An 18,423-nucleotide genomic window follows, 5' to 3' on the forward strand; every position below is an offset into this window, starting at 1 on the left:
TGATCTCGCGACGGTGCGAGGAACACAGAAACCAGGAAGGCCCGCCCGAGAGCAGAACGGCAAATCTGAGCTTGGGTCGCTCACAGATTTCAGCTGGGGGAGGGGGCGCTCATCTATCCCTACTGCCCACCCCGAGAGCCCGGGTCTGGCTTCCTAGGCCTTTTCCCGGCCCAACTCCAGTCTGTGCAGGAAGAGCGCTTCCTGCACCCGGCGCTCTGTTGCTTTGTGTTACTATCAGGATATGAAAGTCCACCCAGAGAGGCGACAGTAAGGGAGACTGGTGACGGGCCTCACAGTGTGAGGTGAGGAAGGAGGACAGAAGGGGGACAGAGGCTGCAGAGGACAGGAGGGGCGGTGTGAGTGAAGGCGGCTCCCGGGAAAGCTGCTCCCAAGAAGGTCAGGGCGGGGGGCCGCTCGGGGGCCAGGCAGCAGAGCTGAGAGGCTTGGAGGAGGGGGGTGGCCCTGGGCCACCGGAGGCCTCCTGTGTGGCTCGGGTAGTGCAGGGGACTCCTCGGGTCGGTCACCCTACTTTCTGCCGGCCAGCGTCGCAGACCGTGGGCCTGCCTGGATCTGCCGGTATCCAGGGCGCGGGGGGAGGGCGAACAGTCCACCTCAGGGCCCCACGTGCTCCTGGAAGTGAGGGTGCAGCTCCCCAGCTTGGCTGGTAAAGGAACAGCCCTCGAGGTCATGAATGCAAACACTGTCCCATCCTCACCCCCAGGGTGGGAGGTGAGCCAGAGAGGGGCTTTAACTGGCCCATTAAAGTGTAAACATTTGTTTTAGGCGCTCCCACTGCAGAGAACTCGGGCCTCCCCTGTTGGTTAATTATAATCTGCTTAGAGAGAGCGAGCAACGTCAGGAGGGAGGGCAGGATTAAGGAGGCCCAGCAGCCTGGAGCAGGGCCCTCAGGGACCAGAGAGGCCCAGCACTAAATCCTTTACCTGCTGTTGGTTCCACTTGAGGTCGGGGATGAGGACAAAGCCGTCAGAGGGATCTGGATTCTCAAAAACAATCCGCTCAGCTTCAGCCTTCCTGTCGAGAATATTGTACACCCACTGGAAGGAAGGGGAGAGAGGGGGTTCACAGACCAATCACTTTCCCCGGGAGACACCCCACAGCGGGCCAGGTAGGCTCTCAGGCCTCCCCAGGAAGGACAGCCAAGTCCGAAAGGGCCACTAAGCTCAGGGGACCGACACTCAGGCTGTCCTGTTCCGGGGAGCTACACTTGCGGGTCCGGAAGGGGCTTCCCCTCTCCCACCACAGCCACCCCCACAGGGGTCCCGACAACTCAGACAGGGCCAGCTCTTCAGGCGCTTCCTGGCCGGCACTGTGCACGCGCTCTGCTCCGGCCTCACAGGCCTGGTCTGCAGCCGCCCCTTCCACTGCCCACAGGACTCGGGAAAAGCGTCCCATGGGCGGGCCCTGTCCCACTTTATTCAGGACCACCGGCAGAGAGTCAGGCTGGGAGTTCCCTCTGCAGAGGAAGTCCGCTACACACCAGGGTGGGGAAAGGCTCAGGTTCTAGAAGTTAGTGTGCTGGGTTTCTCAGCCTGCTGGGATTCTTGTGAGGGCTGGGGTTAGCACCTCTGCCCCACCTGGGGACCCAGCTGACATGGACCCTTCATGACAAAGCAGAACAAACGCCACGTGGAGAGGCGATTACACAGACCTTTCCTGTTAACCCCAGGCTGTCAGCTCTCTCACGCCCTTTGATTAGCTGCTGTCAACAGTCTTCAGAGGACCCTTCCTTGGGCGCTGTGTGGATCCCAAGGGCATCACTTTACCATTAAGGTCCTGGGGGCCTCTCTGAAGAAGCCAGCCTGCAGGGAGGTTAAGATAAGAAGGCCCCTGTTCTCACGGGGATCCAACCCCCCAGCCCCAGCTCTTCTCCACTTCCCCAGAGGTCTGAGAGCCCTTTGCCAACACGACTTCCTTCCAGGCCAGTGAACTCTGTGCCTGAAATCCGAGAGCGAACCCTGCTGGAGAGCCACAGAGAGGGCAGGAGCTGGGCTCACACGGCTGCCTCTTCCGCCCCGCAGTCACGCAGGACCTCAAGCTGCCCGAGGGGTGGATGGGAGGCCAGGGCGCCGACACGGCCAGGCCAGCGGAGGGCTCCTCTGCCCACCACCAGGAACGCTGGCGCAGCAGTGTCAGCGAGGGCCAGGGCCACACACATCCTCCCCCATGCCCCGCCGGGTCTACATCCTCTGCTGCCGGCCAGCAGGGCCAAGGCCAAGTGCCACTGTCTGAGATGGAGAGGGAGGAGGCAGAGAACACCTGCCTGGGACCATCTGGGCCTCCCAGACCCCCTGGTAAGACCCACAGCCCGGTCACAACACGGTCGAGAAGCGCCTGCCAGCTTCACTTCCTGGGTGGAGTCTGGAGGCCGCCCAGCAGTGGCTTCCTCATGCAGCACTGGGGCCAGAGCGATGCACAGCCCAGCAGGTGGAGAACGTCCGAGGGAGGGACATTCCAGTCAGAATGTCCTCTCTGACCGGAACTCTCTCTAAGAATGTGCTACTGGAGAAGAAAAGCCAGCCGGATCCTGACCTGAAGCCTCCCAAAAATAAATGGGAGGGAGGGGATGGTGGCCCTGCGTGGAGGGCCCTGGTGTGGCCCAGCCTCCCTGGGGCCTGTAGCTTTTGCCCACAGATAAGCAGCTCTGCCTCTGCCTGGAAAGCAACATGTCGTCTGGGAGAGAATGAACGGGCTCTGGAGCCCAACAAGACCGGGTTCATCTCTCACTTCCACCACTAACTAGCTGTACGCTGGCAAAGTGATTTCATCTGGGACTTCCCTGGTGGCACAGTGGTTAAGAGTCCGCCTGCCAATGCAGGGGACATGGGTTCAAGCCCTGGTCCGGGAAGATCCCACATGCCTCGGAGCATCTAAGCCCGTGCACCACAACTACTGAGCCTGCGCTCTAGAGCCCGTGAGCCACAACTACTGAAGCCCGTGCGCCACAACTACTGAAGCCCGTGCGCCACAACTACTGAAGCCCGTGCGCCACAACTACTGAAGCCCGTGCGCCACAACTACTGAAGCCCGTGCGCCACAACTACTGAAGTCCGTGCGCCACAACTACTGAGCCCATGCACCTAGAGCTCGTGCTCCACAACAAGAGAAGCCACCGCACCGCAACGAAGGCCCCCACTTCCCGCAGCTAGAGAAAAGCCCGCATGCAGCAATGAAGACCCAACGCAGCCAAAAATAAATAAATACATAAAGAACTAGCATCTTTAAAAAAAAAAAAAAAGTGATTTCATCTCTCTAAGCCTTGGTTTCCTCCTTCGTCAAGAGGAGCTAATAACACCCCCAAGTGAGGGTTGTGGTGCGGACTGTAGGTGAGAAAATGCGTGTGAAAGCACCGAGCACAGAGCCCTGCCCAGGGAGGCAACTGAGAGCAGGGAAGGTGCTGGGAAGGCTCCAAGGGCAGGTCAGGCTGGGCTTGCCCGAGGCTACACGACCGACTGTGGAAAGGCAAAAAAGAAAGCAGATGAGAGCAAAGGAGGTGCGCTGAGGGGACCGCGTACGGGGCTGGAAAGGCGCGTGAGGGCTGGGAAGGTATGCTGTGATGAGGGCATCTCACGGGACCACGCTGTGCGGCAAGCCCGTGAGGTGGGCGCTGTCGGGGTCCCCATATTGCAGGGAAGGAAGAGGCAGGTGCAAGGAAGTTCACCCGAGTTCACACATTCCGACCCAGAGCCCACGCTCCAGGCCACGTGGGTAAGGCCTCTGGGAGAGCCGGGAGGGGCCTGAATCCACAGGATGTCTCAGCCCAGATGAGAGAGGGAGGAGAGCCAGGGAACAAAGTCCACATGAATCATAGGGGTGACGTAACGGAGAGTGACACGCTGGGAGAGCAAGCCCGGGAACCTCGGCCCCGCAGACGATATGGGGGTACTGGCGGCTTCCGGACGCACCTGGCACGACTTCTTCCCTGCAGGTGACACTGGCAACTGACCCAGGAGCCCCTCTCCCCGAGCCCCCTCTTCACTATCCTCCTGCTCTTTTCTGCAGGCCCCTCTCCTCCAGCCGCCCCTCCCCTGCCTGTGTCTCAGCCCCACACTCTCCCGTCCTCCCTGGAACGGCTACCTGTGTGGGCAACGGCGGCCACCACTCTGGCGCCTTTTCTGTGCTGGAAATGGCAGCAGGCACATGATAAGTGGCACGGCTCTCAACTTCCACTGGGACCCCAGGAGGGAGGTGCCGTCGGTCACATTTTCCAGACAAGGAAACCGGGACTCAGAAGTGAAGGGTGAGGTCGCGAGGCTCTGGGGTGGCAGGACTAGAGTCCAAACCCTGGGCTGACGCAGAAGCCCTTATCGGATGGCTCACAAATCAGTCTCTAAGGCTCCAGATCCAGACACCCCACCGCATTTTTTTTTTACTGGGAAATTACAAGCACCTCAAATTTGAGCAGCCGAATAGGGTAGATGGCTTAGAGCACAGACGCTGGGGCCAGACTGCCTGGCTTTGAAGCCCGTCTCCAAAGGCCTGTTGTGAAGATACGATGCCTGTAAAAGGCTTAGGACAGTCGCTGTTCTAAGTCACCCCGTGAGTTCCAAGAAGTGCCAAACTAACTCACCGTCCTCCACGTAAACCACTCCGCTGCCCAGGCCCCCGTGCTGGCTAACGATCCGACTCTGTACCATTCATCGCCCAAGCTACCCCTGGACCCACCCCAGGCCCTTCCCTCACTGCTCCAAATCCCCCACGTCTAGGCCTTATCTCTTCATCACGAGGGAAGCTCCCCGCTGCCTCTGCCCCGGTTCAGTCCTCCTCCTTCTTCTACTCTCACCACTTCCAGATGATTCTTTAAATCTGATCACGTTACCCACATGCTCAAAACCTTTAACAGGACGCTCACTGCTATGGCAATCGTCCACAAATCTGACGATCATTAGAACAAAAAGATTTTTTTAAATGCAGATTTCCCAGCTCTACTCCCAGCTCCATTCTGACTCAGTAGATATGGAGGAGGGCCCTGTGCTCTGTATTTTAAAAAAATCTAACCAGGCCATCCTGACAATCAGCAAGGTGTGGGAACTCCTGGTCTCCTGGACAAAGTGCACAAGCCTCTTTCTGGCCCCCACCTGCCTTCTCCTGCCCGTTCCCGAAATGCAACAAATGGGTCCAGCCCTCTGTGCCCCTATACTTGCTCTGCCCTCTGCCTGGAGTGCCCTGTCTGCCTCTTCCAGCTGGCAAACTTCTCTTTGTCCTTTAAGACCCAAAAGGGGACCCTTTAAGACCCCTTTAGGGTTAGGGTTAGGATCCTCTCCCCTGTGAAGCCCCCCACTATCTGGGCTGATCACTCCCCCTCTGTGTCGATACTGCACCTCGTGTATAGAGCACCAAAGTGCTCATCCCATTATACTGCAGTTACCAGGTTGCATGCCTATCTTCCTTACAAGACTGTGCGGACATTATCAGTGTTTATCTTGGTGACCCTCCAGAGCCTAGCACAGGGCCTGGTACATAGGGGATGCTCAATAAATATAATGACTATTGCCAATTAAGCTGAGTGCTTGTAAACTTGCTAGAAACAGCCGAGAAAGAATACATGGGAAATTCCCTGGCAGTCCAGTGGTTAGGACTTGGCGCTTTCACTGCTGTGTGCCTGGGTTCCATCTCTGGTTGGGGTACTAAGATCTCACAAGCCACGTGGTGCGGCCAAAAAAAAAAAAAGAATACATGAATGCTCATGTCAAGCAGAAGTTGGTAGAGCAGAGGGGTTATTATTTCCCAAGAGGATCTGCATAACGGTCTATAAGAAGGTATATATACGACTCATACCAGCTGTATTAAGGGCTTCCTCTCTTGAATCCCATATATGTGCAACCAGTGCAGCAGAACACACATTCCAGGACATCCCCCCGCGATCTTAGACACTGTCTAGGAAGATGGAGACATATTTCCCTTCTACTTAGAAGACAGAGCAAGTGCTGGGACTTCTTTAAAAAAAGGAAAAAATCAAGCCACTGTGAGCTAGAGGAGCCTTGTGCAAATACTGTGCAGGGAACCACGGCTAACAGCCGGGTCGGGTCTTCCCCAGGGGACCCCCCTGCAGGCCCTGTCAACCTCCTGTCCTTCCTCCTCCCAGGCACAATCCACCCCCCGGGACCCCACACACAGGACACCCTCCCTTCTCCGGGACAAATGGCTGTGAGCTTCCCATACTAGGACGTCCCACACCACCGTAGCCTGAATCTTGGGTGGAGTACGTAGAGATGCTCAGAGAGAACAGGGGTGAGTAATAAAGAGACAGAGAACGGGAAAACACCTCATCTATCACATTATCTCTGAGCATGCACGTGGGACCAATTCCAGGCAGAGGCTCTGGCTGGCGCTGGGCACAGACCCAAGGAGAAGTCGGATGTCTTAGCGAAATGGCCTCGCATCTGGCCCAGTTGCTGAAGACACTTCGAAGATGCCCCCAACCCACGGACATCGCCCTGGGAGAAGAGGCCCCGCACCAACCCCCCAGCCTACCCCCTGCAATGGATGCAGGGGAGCGAGGGAAGGGGGTTTCTACCCTGTGACTCAACTCCTGGAGGCTGGTTTGCTGTGGGTGAAACCAGGGATAAGAGTCTGGATGAGGAGGCCTAACCAGCACCCGTCTTTACCGTTCACAGACCCCCGGCCAGGGCAAGCCATTCTGAGACCGTATCAAGGCTACTGTAGAGTACTTAGAAATTCTTTCCACGAACTGGACTGCCCTGAGATCCCAGAGTGCCTCGGTGGCGTGCCCAAGACCGGTGTCAATTCCCTTATCAACGAAGGTGACTATCCTCTATGAAACCGCGACTGCCTCGGCCCAGCACGTTCTGTGCCCTCTATCCTGCTTATTCTTCTCCACAGCACTCACAATCTCACGTTTTGTGTGGTTACTTATATATTCACGCGCTGTCTGACGCCTGAACAAGGAGGTAAGCTCCATGAAGGCAGGGGCGCCGCTGTACTCTCTGCTTGCTGTGTCCCATGGCCTGTGCTGTGGGAGAGCGCTGGCCCCTGGTACCACCTCGACAGGTGCTTGAGAAGATACACTGGCCGCGGGGACAGCACTCCGAGTCTGACCCAGGGGGCTGGCCCAGGCCGTGGCGGCCGTACCTGGACGCTGAGGCTCTGGGACTCCAGGTGCGGTAAGGTGACGTTCCTGTAGTCATCGCCCGTCTCCCGGACCAGGCGGAGGTCCCGGTGCAGGTACTTCTGCAGGTGTTTCTCTGTGGCGGGGTAAACCACGGTTGTCTTCACGTCTGCAGTGACACAACACAGCCCGGGCCACAGTCAGCCACTCTCTCCACCCAGTCCTGCCACACTCTGGCTCTGACAGGCACCACGGAAAGGATGGGCCCAGTCCCTCTTTGATTCCCCAGTGAAGGGAGCCAAAGACTAAGAAGTTATGTTCACCCATAACCCACTCCCATGAGGTGCCTCGTGCCATTAAATTCATGACCTGAACCACACTCGGAATCTGGAAAACGTACGGTTTTCACTGATGGGTACCTAGGCCCCTCATCACCCTTAACCCTAGCCATTCCCTCTTATTTTCTAGGCACAGGAATGAAACGTTTCTTGACTCTTCTCACATAGCAAACGTCCAGGTGTGTGGCTTTCTGGACCCAAAGCTGAAAGTCTGATTTAAAGCCAGGGACTTCCCTGGCGGTCCAGTGGTTAAGACTCCACGCCTCCACCGCAGGGGGCACGGGTTCGATCCCTGGTCAGGGAACTAAGATCCTACATGCTGCGCAGAGCGGCCAAAAAAAAAAAAAAAAAAAAAAAAAAAAAGCCAAGCAGCCTCCTTAACACAGGGCAGTGCAGCACAACAGTGGTTGAAGGTGCAGACTCTGGGGCTGGACCATCAGAGTTCAAGTCCTGGCTCTGCCTGCTCCTCGCTTGGGACCCCTGCCCCGGTCCAGGTGTTTACCCTGCCTGTGCCCCTACTTCCCCATCCGTCAGCTGAGGGTAATAATAGCTCTTACGTCATAGGGTTGGGAGCATTAGCAAGTTAATGCCTGTGGAGCTCTTCGAACAACAATGTCTGACACATAATAAATACTGGCTATTTTCAACCCAGGGTTACTCAGTCTTGACTTTGGCACCATCAACATTTCCACCTAGATAATTCTTTGCTGTGGGGCTGTCCTGTGCATTGCAGGCTGTTTAGCAGCATTGCAGGTTTCTACCGGGATGCTAGTTAAACCCTCTCTCCAGTTGTGACAACCATAAATGCCTCCAGACATTGCCAAGTGCCCCTGGGGGATAAAACTGCCCCCAGTTGAGAACCACTGTTTCCATCACAAGGAAACCTGGTAGTGTTCCTAAAGAGACTCTAAGCTAGGGTCCTAGTAAAACACCACCCGGTTTTGGTTAAGTCCTTTTTCCTGTTTCTCTTAACATCTGCTACAACAGCTTCAACATAGATCTTAAAAGCAGGATCTTAAAAGCAACATAGATCTTAAAAGCAACATCAGTTGGGATGTTCCTCAAAAGACCCAAGTCCTCCCTGACTCTAGATTCAGATGTGCTCTCCCAGAGAGGTCCCTGAGAGGAGCAGCCCAGCATGAGCATTGGACACTCCAGGAAATTCTCAGACTCGCCTGCATACCCACCTAAGAACTACCGACCTAGGTCTGAGGATACAGGCGATTGTCATGCTCATTTCCCAGGTGGGTGAAGAGTTCACAGGGATTCCCGACTCCTCCGACACCACGCTGTGGGATGGGGCAGAGGCAGGACTGGAACCATGGCTCCCATCTGACCTGGAACAGGAGGCACAAAAGTCTCCTCGCAATCCTCTGGGCACTTCTCACTCCCACCACCCTCTAACGGCCCAGGGTCACAGGCCAGAGGTCAAAGGGCAAGCACACCAAGCTCTCAGGAGACAGGAGACTGCCTGAAATAGAGGGAATGTCAGCACCTTGGCCCTTGCAGTGCAGCCTGGTGGGGAAGGACGAGATTCTGGCACCCATCAGCCTGGGTTCAAATCCTGGCTGGGTAACCTTGGGCATGTGAGAAGCCAGTGAGCGGCAGGTGGGAAGCCTCTAGAAGCTGCCCTCCACCTGCAGCCCCATGCAAAAGTGCTCCTCCAACGCTGCCTCTTACTCTCCTTGTGTCGCCTGGGCGGGGCAGGCGGAGAAAGGCGCTCCCTCCGGGTGGGGAGACGGGCCGGCCGGGACGACCTGGAGAAGAGCCCAGTCCCACTGGCAACGCACACGCAGCCCTGGGCTCCCGGCCTGGGGCCCCCCTGGCCGCTCCAGACCGGAAAGCCACGGGGCCTATGGGCTTGCCCGCCTGCCAAGGCCGGCCAGAGACTGCCCCCGCCGCAGAGCCCTGGGAACCGGCCCCTCCTGCCCTCCCCCCAGCAGCGGGGGAAAAATAAAAAGGCACTTTCCAACTGCTCACTTTCTGCCGTCCTGCTTCCTTTCCCGAGACCCGCCTGCCTGGAGGAGGCACACCTTGCTGCACCCTGAGCCCCGCCAGAGCCAGTCACTCCTCGCCCGGCCTCGGGCAGAGCCACGCTGCTGGCATCACGGTGGGGACTGCCCCTCCAGTCTCGCCCAGGCCCCCCTCCGAGCCCACTGACCGCCACGCCCCCCCCCGGGCCGTCTCTGCCCCAGCCACAGCGACCTCCTTACACTCCCCACCGACTCCCATCTCTAGGCCTCACACCTGCCCCCCTGTCTCATTCACTCAGGCCTCCGGCCAAAGGCCAGCTCCTCAGAGCTCCCAGACGGCCCCGACCAGAGAGGCACCCCTTACCTCCCCACGCCCTGCCTCCTTCACCCCTCACTGCCTGACGACAGAGGACATATTTATTGTCTGATTCCCCCATTAGACGGACTTCCCTGGAGGACAGGGATTTCTGTCTACCTTAAAATTTTGTTTTATCATTTTATCCCCAGCACCTGGAAGAGCGCCTGGTATACGGCAGGTACTCAACAAATACTGAACAAATGAAAAAATGAATCTGGCCTTTTTAGACTTTAAACCCAGGAAGAGCATTTCTTGTCCCAAATGGAATAAAACCTCTCCGGAAAAAAAAAAAAAAAAAAGAGTCAATATATTTCCCAATGCTGACTTTCTCACTGGAAGCCAAAAGCAAACTCTGGTGTTTATCCAAATGACCTGCAACTGAGCTTCACGAGGAATCTGGGCAAGAGTCAATGCCCGATATATGCTCAAACCATCGGGTGAAAATATGTTGAGGAACAGGACATGCACTCAGGGCCTCAAAAACTCTCCTCAGAGATTACTTATTAATTACAGAGGCGGACACAAAGTGACTGGGGTGAACACCACTCCCCGTGGGATGAACTGACAGCCTGGGCCTCCGGGGCTGTGCCGTGGTGCGCCCGACGAAACGCATAACCCGCATCCGATCGCGAGGCGACATCATCCTCCCAAACCCAGGGACGCTCTCCGGAACAAGTGGCTTCAAGCTCTGCCCAAGCGTCAAAGTTAGGGCTGAGGGACTGCTCCCGATTACAGGACACTAGGGCCTGGGCTGGATCCTGGACGGGGGCAGGACCGGGGTGTGCGGGAGTTTCCTGCTTGAAAGATGGTACTGAAACACTGGCAAGATTTAATAACGGTCTCCACATCACATAATGGCTTTGTATAAATGGGGAAGCTCCCAAAATTGATCATTTTACTCTGGTTCCTAGGAGACACACACCGACGTGCTTAGCACTGAGGGGCTACCACGTCTTCAACTTACTTTTCAATAACAGAGCGAATAGTAACAAAATATTATTATATGTGTATGTGGAGAGAGAAAAAGGAAACGTGGCCAGATGTTAACAAGAGGTGAAGGGCTTTTTAAGGGAGTTCTTTGTACTATTCTTACAGCTCTTCTGTAAGGCTGAAAATTTTTTTCAAAATATAAAGTTAAATAAAAAGGTGTTGGTACTCTCTAGACCCTGGGCGCTAACTGGCAGCGGAGGTACCAGGCGCTGTCCTAAGCCCTGCATGCGTATGAACCCACTCACTCCCCACAGCCAGCGTGGGACGGGTATGACTTTGGTCCCCGTGTCACACACGAGGAAGCTGAGGCTCAGGGCCGGGCTTCCAGCCTCAGCACCACGTGCCAGCCGCGCAGGCCAGCAGACGTGGCTTCACCCCTCCGCCCGGCGCCCTCTCTGCCAACCCCAGTTTAGCAAGTTGACTTAAGGGGCCACCTGCCCAGGATGAGAAGTACCTGGAACCTCCCAGCCCAGAAGCTTCTTCCCGTAGCTAGAGAAGCAACAAGGAACTTCCTGACCCTGCCCTCGTGCTGGCATTCTTAAAAAAATCAACTCCAAAACCAAGAGCTCAAAAATGTTCACAATCTATTGAGAGCATCCTTGACACTCCTTACAAGGGCTTCCTATCCGTCATGCTCTTTCAAACTTTGTTTTTATTTTTAGTTTAAGGTGTGTTTGCACATAGGTTAAAAGTCAAACGAAGCTTGTTTTAAAATATTTTCTGCTCCTTTCTGAGCACCATTTTCAACTCTTCCGGCCATTTCCTTGGTTTCGTACTTCCACAGTTCCAAATTACAAACATTTTTATAACTTGTTCCACCTTGATTTTTCAGTTTTATTATTTATTAACCTCCCGTTATGGAAGATAAGGATTTAGCTTTTTTACCAACTCTATACCAGAAGAGCGTTGAGTATGCATGTGTGTGCGCGTGTGCACACACGCTCCTTCTACCCCATCCTCACAACACAACCAGATCACGATTTTGGATAAATCAGCACACACGCTCCTTCTACCCCATCCTCACAACACAACCAGATCACGATTTTGGATAAATCAGTACACACGCTCCTTCTACCCCATCCTCACAACACAACCAGATCACGATTTTGGATAAGTCAGTACACACGCTCCTTCTACCCCATCCTCACAACACAACCAGATCACGATTTTGGATAAATCAGTACACACGCTCCTTCTACCCCATCCTCACAACACAACCAGATCACGATTTTGGATAAATCAGTGCTCAACAGCAATACCATTATGATGATGTAAATGCTGTCTACTGCTGAATAGTACACTATGGCTATTTTTCCTTTTCAGCACAATTTTTGGTGTACAGAGTTAGTATTTACTTTTTTGTTTTCTTTTCTATAAACTTGTCACTAATTCATCCCCACATCCACTTCCCTTTTTATAAAAATCTCCTCTTGATGTTACAACTCATCAGGCACAAGAGCAACAGTGTGTTCACGGAGCCTGTGACCTGCTCCTGCAGGTGCCCCGTGCAGGGCTGTGGCCTGGGAGCTCCGAGCAGTGCCCTCGCCCCCTCTCCTGTGCTGGTACCTTGTTTCCCAGATCCATTATCTTCCTCTTTCACATGTATGTCCTCATTTTACTGAAGCAGTGCTTCTCAAGCTTTAGTGTGCATCAGAACCACCTGACTCAGGACGCCTGGGGTGCGGTCCAAGAATCTGCATTTCTAACAAGTCCCCAGATGCAGCTGCTGCCGCCGGGCCAAGAACCATACATCAAGAACCACGGCACTGGGCTTCCCTGGTGGCGCAGTGGTTAAGAATCTGCCTGCCAATGCAGGGGACACGGGTTCGAGCCCTGGTCCGGGAAGATCCCACAGGCCTCGGAGCAACTAAGCCCGTGCACCACAACTACTGAGCCTGCGCTCTAGAGCCCACGAGCCACAACTACTGAGCCCACGCGCCTCAGCTACTGAAGACCGTGGGCTGTAGAGCTGGTGCTCCGCAACAAGAGAAGCCTGCGCACCGCAACAAAGAGTAGCCCCCTCTCGCCGCAACTAGAGAAAGCCTGCGCGCAGCAACGAAGACCCAACACAGCCAAAAATAATAAATAACGAAATTAATAAAAAAAAAAAAAAAAAGAACCACGGCACTAAAGTACACACTCAAGATGCGTCCAGAGATATGGTGCAAGGGAGATACATTTAGAGACTTGAAACATTTGAAAATGTCTTTATTCTACTGTTGCACTTAATTAAGCGCTTGGCTAAAGAATTCTAGGATGGATAGCAACGACCCTCCAAGTCTGAAAGCACTGCTCTGTGACCTTCTAGACTGCTAAGAAGTCTGAGGTCATTCTGATCCCCAAACCTTTGTACCGACCTGTTTTTTCCTCGCTGTCCCCCCGTGTCCTGATTGCATTGATGGGTCTTGGAGCGGGTTTACTTTCATCCATCGAGCTGGGTAAGTGTCAGGCCCTTTCAATCTTGAAAATCATGTTCTTCAGTCCTGGGACTCATTTCTTTGATTATTTTCTTCCCCATTTTCTCTGCCCTTTCTTTCTGGAACACTATTCGCATATTTAACTTCTTTGATTCATGTTGTAGTTTTCTTTTCTCTCCCATTTTCCAGCTCTATGTCTTTCTGCTCTACTTTTCAGGAATTTTTCTTCATCTTCTCTTCTGTTTTCACTTCTGCTGCATTTTTTAAAATATTTATTTATTTACTTGGCTGCCGTGAGGTCTTAATTGCGGCACGTGGGATCTTCAGTTGTGGCACGCGGGCTCTTAGCTGAGGCATGCAGGAACTAGTTCCCTGGCCAGGGATCAAACCCAGGCCCCCTGCATTAGGAGCATGGAGTCTTACCCGCTGGACCACCAGGGAAGTCCCATTTCTGTTGTACTTTTAATTTCTAAGAGCTTTAAAAAAAACTTCCTTATTGATAGTATCTTGTTCTTTTGCTTTCTATATACCATAATTTCTCTCTGAGATTAATGACAGTCTTTGAAAATTCCTTCTCCCTGCGTAGTCTCTGTCTCCTCCAAGTCTCTTTCTTTTCCTTCCTTCCTTTTCCTTGTCCTTTCTTTTTTAACTGAGGCATTACTCCAAAGTCTGCCACCTGGTTTGTCCGCTCACTCATATGTAAGAGGAGAGCACTAAGTCGCTGGCGGGAAGCTTGCAGACACACGGGCGCTCACCTGGAGCCTCATTTTAGGATCATCAGGCTATTCCTTTGCGTGATGGAGCCCTCAAGAACTTAAGTCTTTTCTCTTGGGCTGGTCAGATTCCCCACATGATTCTTCCAGTTTCATATGTGGAGGTAGGAACCTGGCAGGCAGCATTCTGAGCGATGAGGAAGAGAAGCAGGTGGGTGGAGGGAAGGTGGCCAGGGGTCATCTCAACACTAAATGTGCTGACTTCCACTTAACCTTCTACGTTTTGGTACCATCACCCCACCCTCACCGGCACCTAGAATCTCTAGACCCATCTCTGGAAGGAGCAGTTACCAGTCCTGTGAAGCGGGAAAGGGGATTTCGGCAGCCGTGGCTCAGGTTTCCGCTCTCAGACCTGCCACGTCAGTTCCTCCTCCTCCCTTCGCTTCCTCGGTTTGTCTCCTCTCCCTCTAGTCTTTATGGGTTAATTTTATTTAAAGGTAATTCCTTTCATGCCATTTTTCGTGAGGGTTTTAAAGGAAGCAGGTGGGCACTTGAACTGCCCCCTTTTAACTGGAAGCCCAGGTCCCTGTCCTTCTGTCTCCCTTCTAATTTTTCTTCTTAGCCGTTTACTGACTCTTGACCTGTTTGTTATTTATGGTTCCTCTCCTCCAACTGGACATCAGCTCCTTGAGAGCAAAGACTCTGTTTTGTACACTGGGTGTACTGTGCCTGAAACAGCACCTGACACATATTGGGCCCTCACAATACAGTCTACAGAACAGAATATATGCCACTTTACTGATAAAAGAGTGTGTGCATGTACAACTGCATACACATAAGCACACACAGAAAAAAGTCCGAAATTCAGGACATATTCCAAGATGGGATGTTACGTCTGGGCAGTGGAGATGTGTGTAATTGTAATTTTTAAAATTAGTTTTTTTGGGTATTCATTACATTTTCTAAAACAAATATGGATCACTTCATGACAAATATATTAAAAGCAGAAAAATAAGCCACCCCTTAAAACTGAAGCCCAGGGAGGTTAGTAAGTTACCCAAGGTCATACAGCTAGTAAGTGGTGGAGCTGAGATTGAACCTAAGAAGTCTGACTCCTCTATGCAATAGTGCTTTCCCTGCTACAGGGCCATCCTCTTCCAGGCCTTCTCCTAAGAAACCTGTGCTGCAGCCACTTTCTCCAAAAAGCAGCCCTATCAGATAGGAGAGACACGATTAGTTCCAACCCCTCCTGGAGACACGTAAACAGCCGTCAGCAAAACCAAAGAGCTCAGTGAGGTGCCAGAGCGATTGGAGCTGCAGACTGGGAGGTCCGGGAGGACGTCAGAGCGAGAGCCCAACAACGTGATGCTCGCTGCTCGCTGCATGGCCCCTGGGAGCGCAGGGAAGCAGAAGCACGCTCCCCTCAGCGCCGCCGCCGCCGCCGCCGGGGCCTGTCTGAGGAGCGGCCCCAGGGGGTCCGCTGAAGCCAGGTGCTGGGCTGGAACAGGCTCTGGAGGGGAGCACGGAGGGATGAAGACGAGCCCGCGGACAACAGGGAACGATGGCTGCTTCGACTTCTGTGGGTGGTACCAACCGCCCTGCCGCCCACCCACGGTGACAGTGCCGGATGGTGGGGAAGGAGGCCTGGGGCGGGGCGGTCGCCGCCCTTGTGGGGCTCAGGGCAGCAGCTGTTTCTCTACAGGGGTGCCGTGGCGGCAGGAATGGCCACACTGACACACCCCAGGTGTCAGCAGCCCTGTCCACACCCGCGCCCTCTCCCCGCAGCCCAAGGAGCAGGCTGGTGTGCCCATGGCCAGCACACAGCTCCGTCCTGCCCGTCAGGACCCTTAATTAGGGTCTCCTGAACATCCTTCTCCAACAAATAAAACCAACCCTGTCCCCCACCCAGACACGAAAGCCCAACTGCTTTCAGAGGCAGGGCTACAGACAGGAAAGAGCAGCTGCCTTTCTTGCCCTCTGCCAGAGCTAGCTTAGCCAAATCCCCAGGAAAATGCTGTTGCCCATGAAACATGAAAATGCAAACCACAGACAGTCTGCTCTCCTTCCCACACACATGTTCAAACAAGCCTGCTTTCCAGCGCTGCTGCTGACTTCTCCCCAGTGATGAGGTCATCGCTGCGGCCCAGCCCGTGGCTCCTGCTCTCCCGCCATTATCAGGAGCTGCTTTCAACTTATTTGACCCAGATGTGCAGGCTCAGGGGAGCAGGGGAGAAGCAAGAGGAAAGCGGGAGCGGCTGCGAGGCCCACCCCGCCCTCCGTCCACAGGAGCCAAGCAGACACCCGGGCGATGGGCTGCCAGACCCAGGCTGGCAGGGCACCCCATCAGAGCACTCCTAGAGAAGGTTGGCAAGGGGAGAGGCTGGTGGGGGGTCTCCCGGGACTTGCGTTTTCTTTCCTCCTCTTGGGGACCTCCCCCGGCCAGACAACACCCTCTGCAGCCCTGGTGTCATAGAGACCAGAGAGCAGGCCGGAGGCTGGAAGAGGAGGCCCGGGGCGGGGCGTCCATTGTCCCACGCTGCAGGAGGCTGAAAGTACTCAAGTGAGGCCTGAAAAGACCTCCAGATCAAGGATAAACTGGGCTGAAGGGTGTGGTCGGGATCCTACTGGAAAGCAGCTTCAACCGCCCCACAGCAAACCTCCAAACAGCTAATTACCTGTCTCAACGAAAGCACAGAGATGCCACTGGAGACACAGGAGAGGCAGATGCCGATTTTAGCAAGACCCTGGCTCCGGCAGGCTCCTCCCCGCCCCCTCCTCTCCTTGGTCCTCCGAGGCCCGGGAGGGTCAGGAGAGGGTCTGACAGGACCTGACGGCCCAGCCACAAATTCAGTGACTCTGCATGCAGCCCCAGGGGTTACATCCTTTAGGGATGGGAACTGCTGCGGCAGGACGGCTGCAGGGCGCACAGCACTCCAGAGTTGCATCTGAACAGAAGGATGAGAGCAGATATCTAACGAGATAATGGAGCTGCCATCGACAGTCCTGGCGAGACCCTAACCCCACACGCGGGAAGAAACTGTTCTGGGGCCCAGCGGACCTGACTCTTAAAAGCTGTTAGACTGAACACTCAGGAGTCCCAGAAGACGGCCTCAATCTCAACTTCTGTCTAAAGGCATCTCCTTACTTCACTCTGAAAGAAGCAGAGGTGCCAAGTCTCAGGGCATCCTGCGTGCGCTGGCGCGAAGCGAGAAGGTGGAGGGCACAGGACACCCCGCCTCCGGGGAGCCAGGACTACAGGAATGCCAGGCCTTCGCTCACGGAGAAGCACGGATCAGAACCAGGCCGCCCAGGCTGAAGTGGGACCAGCTAACGCAAGGGTAATCCGCCCTCGCCCACTGGTCCTGAGCAAGCTGACTTTCTGCTGACTCGAGCCTTAAGACTGCCACAGAGTCTTGGTGCCTTGCCCCATCTGAGAGAGTGAGAGAGAGAGTGGTGGCCACACTTCAGGAGCTCAGGATCTAGCCACTTCTAAACAGGCTCTGAACGCAGTGGCTTTTCCCAGCCTCGCGGAAGCCACAAGTCTAAACAGAGAACTGAAGAGAGGCTTCTGCTCCCAGCCGGTGAAGGAGGAGATGGGGGCACGGAGGAGGCCGCACCCGAGGGCGCTCGGAGCGGAGCTGGCAGAGGAGGGCAAGCGAGGCCCGTCAGACAGCTGAGAGGAAGGCAGAACCCAGATTCTGGGACAAGAATTTTACTCTGGTGGTAGGGACCTTTCCATCTTGAAGTTTCTGCTTGTTGTTATTCCACTGTCCCTCTAAGCCCCAGAGAGGGCCCTGGCTTGCTGGTGTCAGAAGCTCTGAAGCTCCCAGGGAGAAAGGTAGACAGAAATCTGCCATCCTTAGGTGGCCTCTGCTGATGAAGAGAGACCCCTGTGGGCTGGCTCGCCTTTCCCCTGCCCCATTAAAGAAGCCCCAGAAGTAGCTGAGGCCACTCCGCAGCTCTGTCCACACCGCTGTCCTCACCGGGAACCACCTTCTGCCTTCCCGTCTCCAGGAGTGGGAGGAGCTAACTGTGCAGGGCCCAGCATCACCCCTCCACGGCCACATGCTCTTGACCAGTACCTCCCAGGTATGTCTCTGCAGCTAAGTGTAAATCTCCAGAGTTTGGGGTCTGCATAGTTGGGGGTACGCAGTACTTGCTGATGAACTGACAAGCCCCATACAACGAGGGCCATTCAGGCTGTGAAGTAAGGACACAGCCAGAGGCCCCCGTCCAGGCTCATCTTCTGGTCTGCTTCTTTGTTTGGTTTGTTTGGGGGTGAGGTTAACATCCTAAAAAATCTCTAACAGAGCATCACGTGATTATACTCTCAAGTAATCCAGAGGTCTAACCCCTAATCCTTTTCATTGACGTAAACACCAATAATAGTTCGGTGCTCATTATTCCAGTCTCTTCTTGAATGAATTTACATATACATGAACACACGTACATAGAGGTCTATTTTTTAAGCACAAGAGGGATGAGTCTTGAGGGGTTATCTGTGACCTCAGAGATCTCCCACGACAGTCCATACAGACCTCCTTCCT

General features: G+C 54.5%; 1 protein-coding gene across 2 annotated transcripts in view; it reads right to left on the reverse strand.

Moving 5' to 3' along the window:
• Positions 1–18,423, reverse strand: part of DCPS (decapping enzyme, scavenger) — a 36,168-nt gene that overhangs the window by 5,815 nt on the left and 11,930 nt on the right. The window contains exons 3-4 of one of the 2 annotated variants that reach the window (XM_068556455.1): positions 7,111–7,256; positions 942–1,055 (exon numbers count right to left, since the gene is read on the reverse strand). In XM_068556455.1, the coding sequence (XP_068412556.1) occupies positions 942–1,055; positions 7,111–7,256 (260 nt within the window). The remainder of the gene's footprint in view (positions 1–941; positions 1,056–7,110; positions 7,257–18,423) is intronic. The other variant, XM_068556456.1, reaches the window with a different exon arrangement.

This window comes from Eschrichtius robustus, chromosome 11, assembly GCF_028021215.1.
Source record: "Eschrichtius robustus isolate mEscRob2 chromosome 11, mEscRob2.pri, whole genome shotgun sequence".
NCBI lineage: Eukaryota > Metazoa > Chordata > Mammalia > Artiodactyla > Eschrichtiidae > Eschrichtius > Eschrichtius robustus.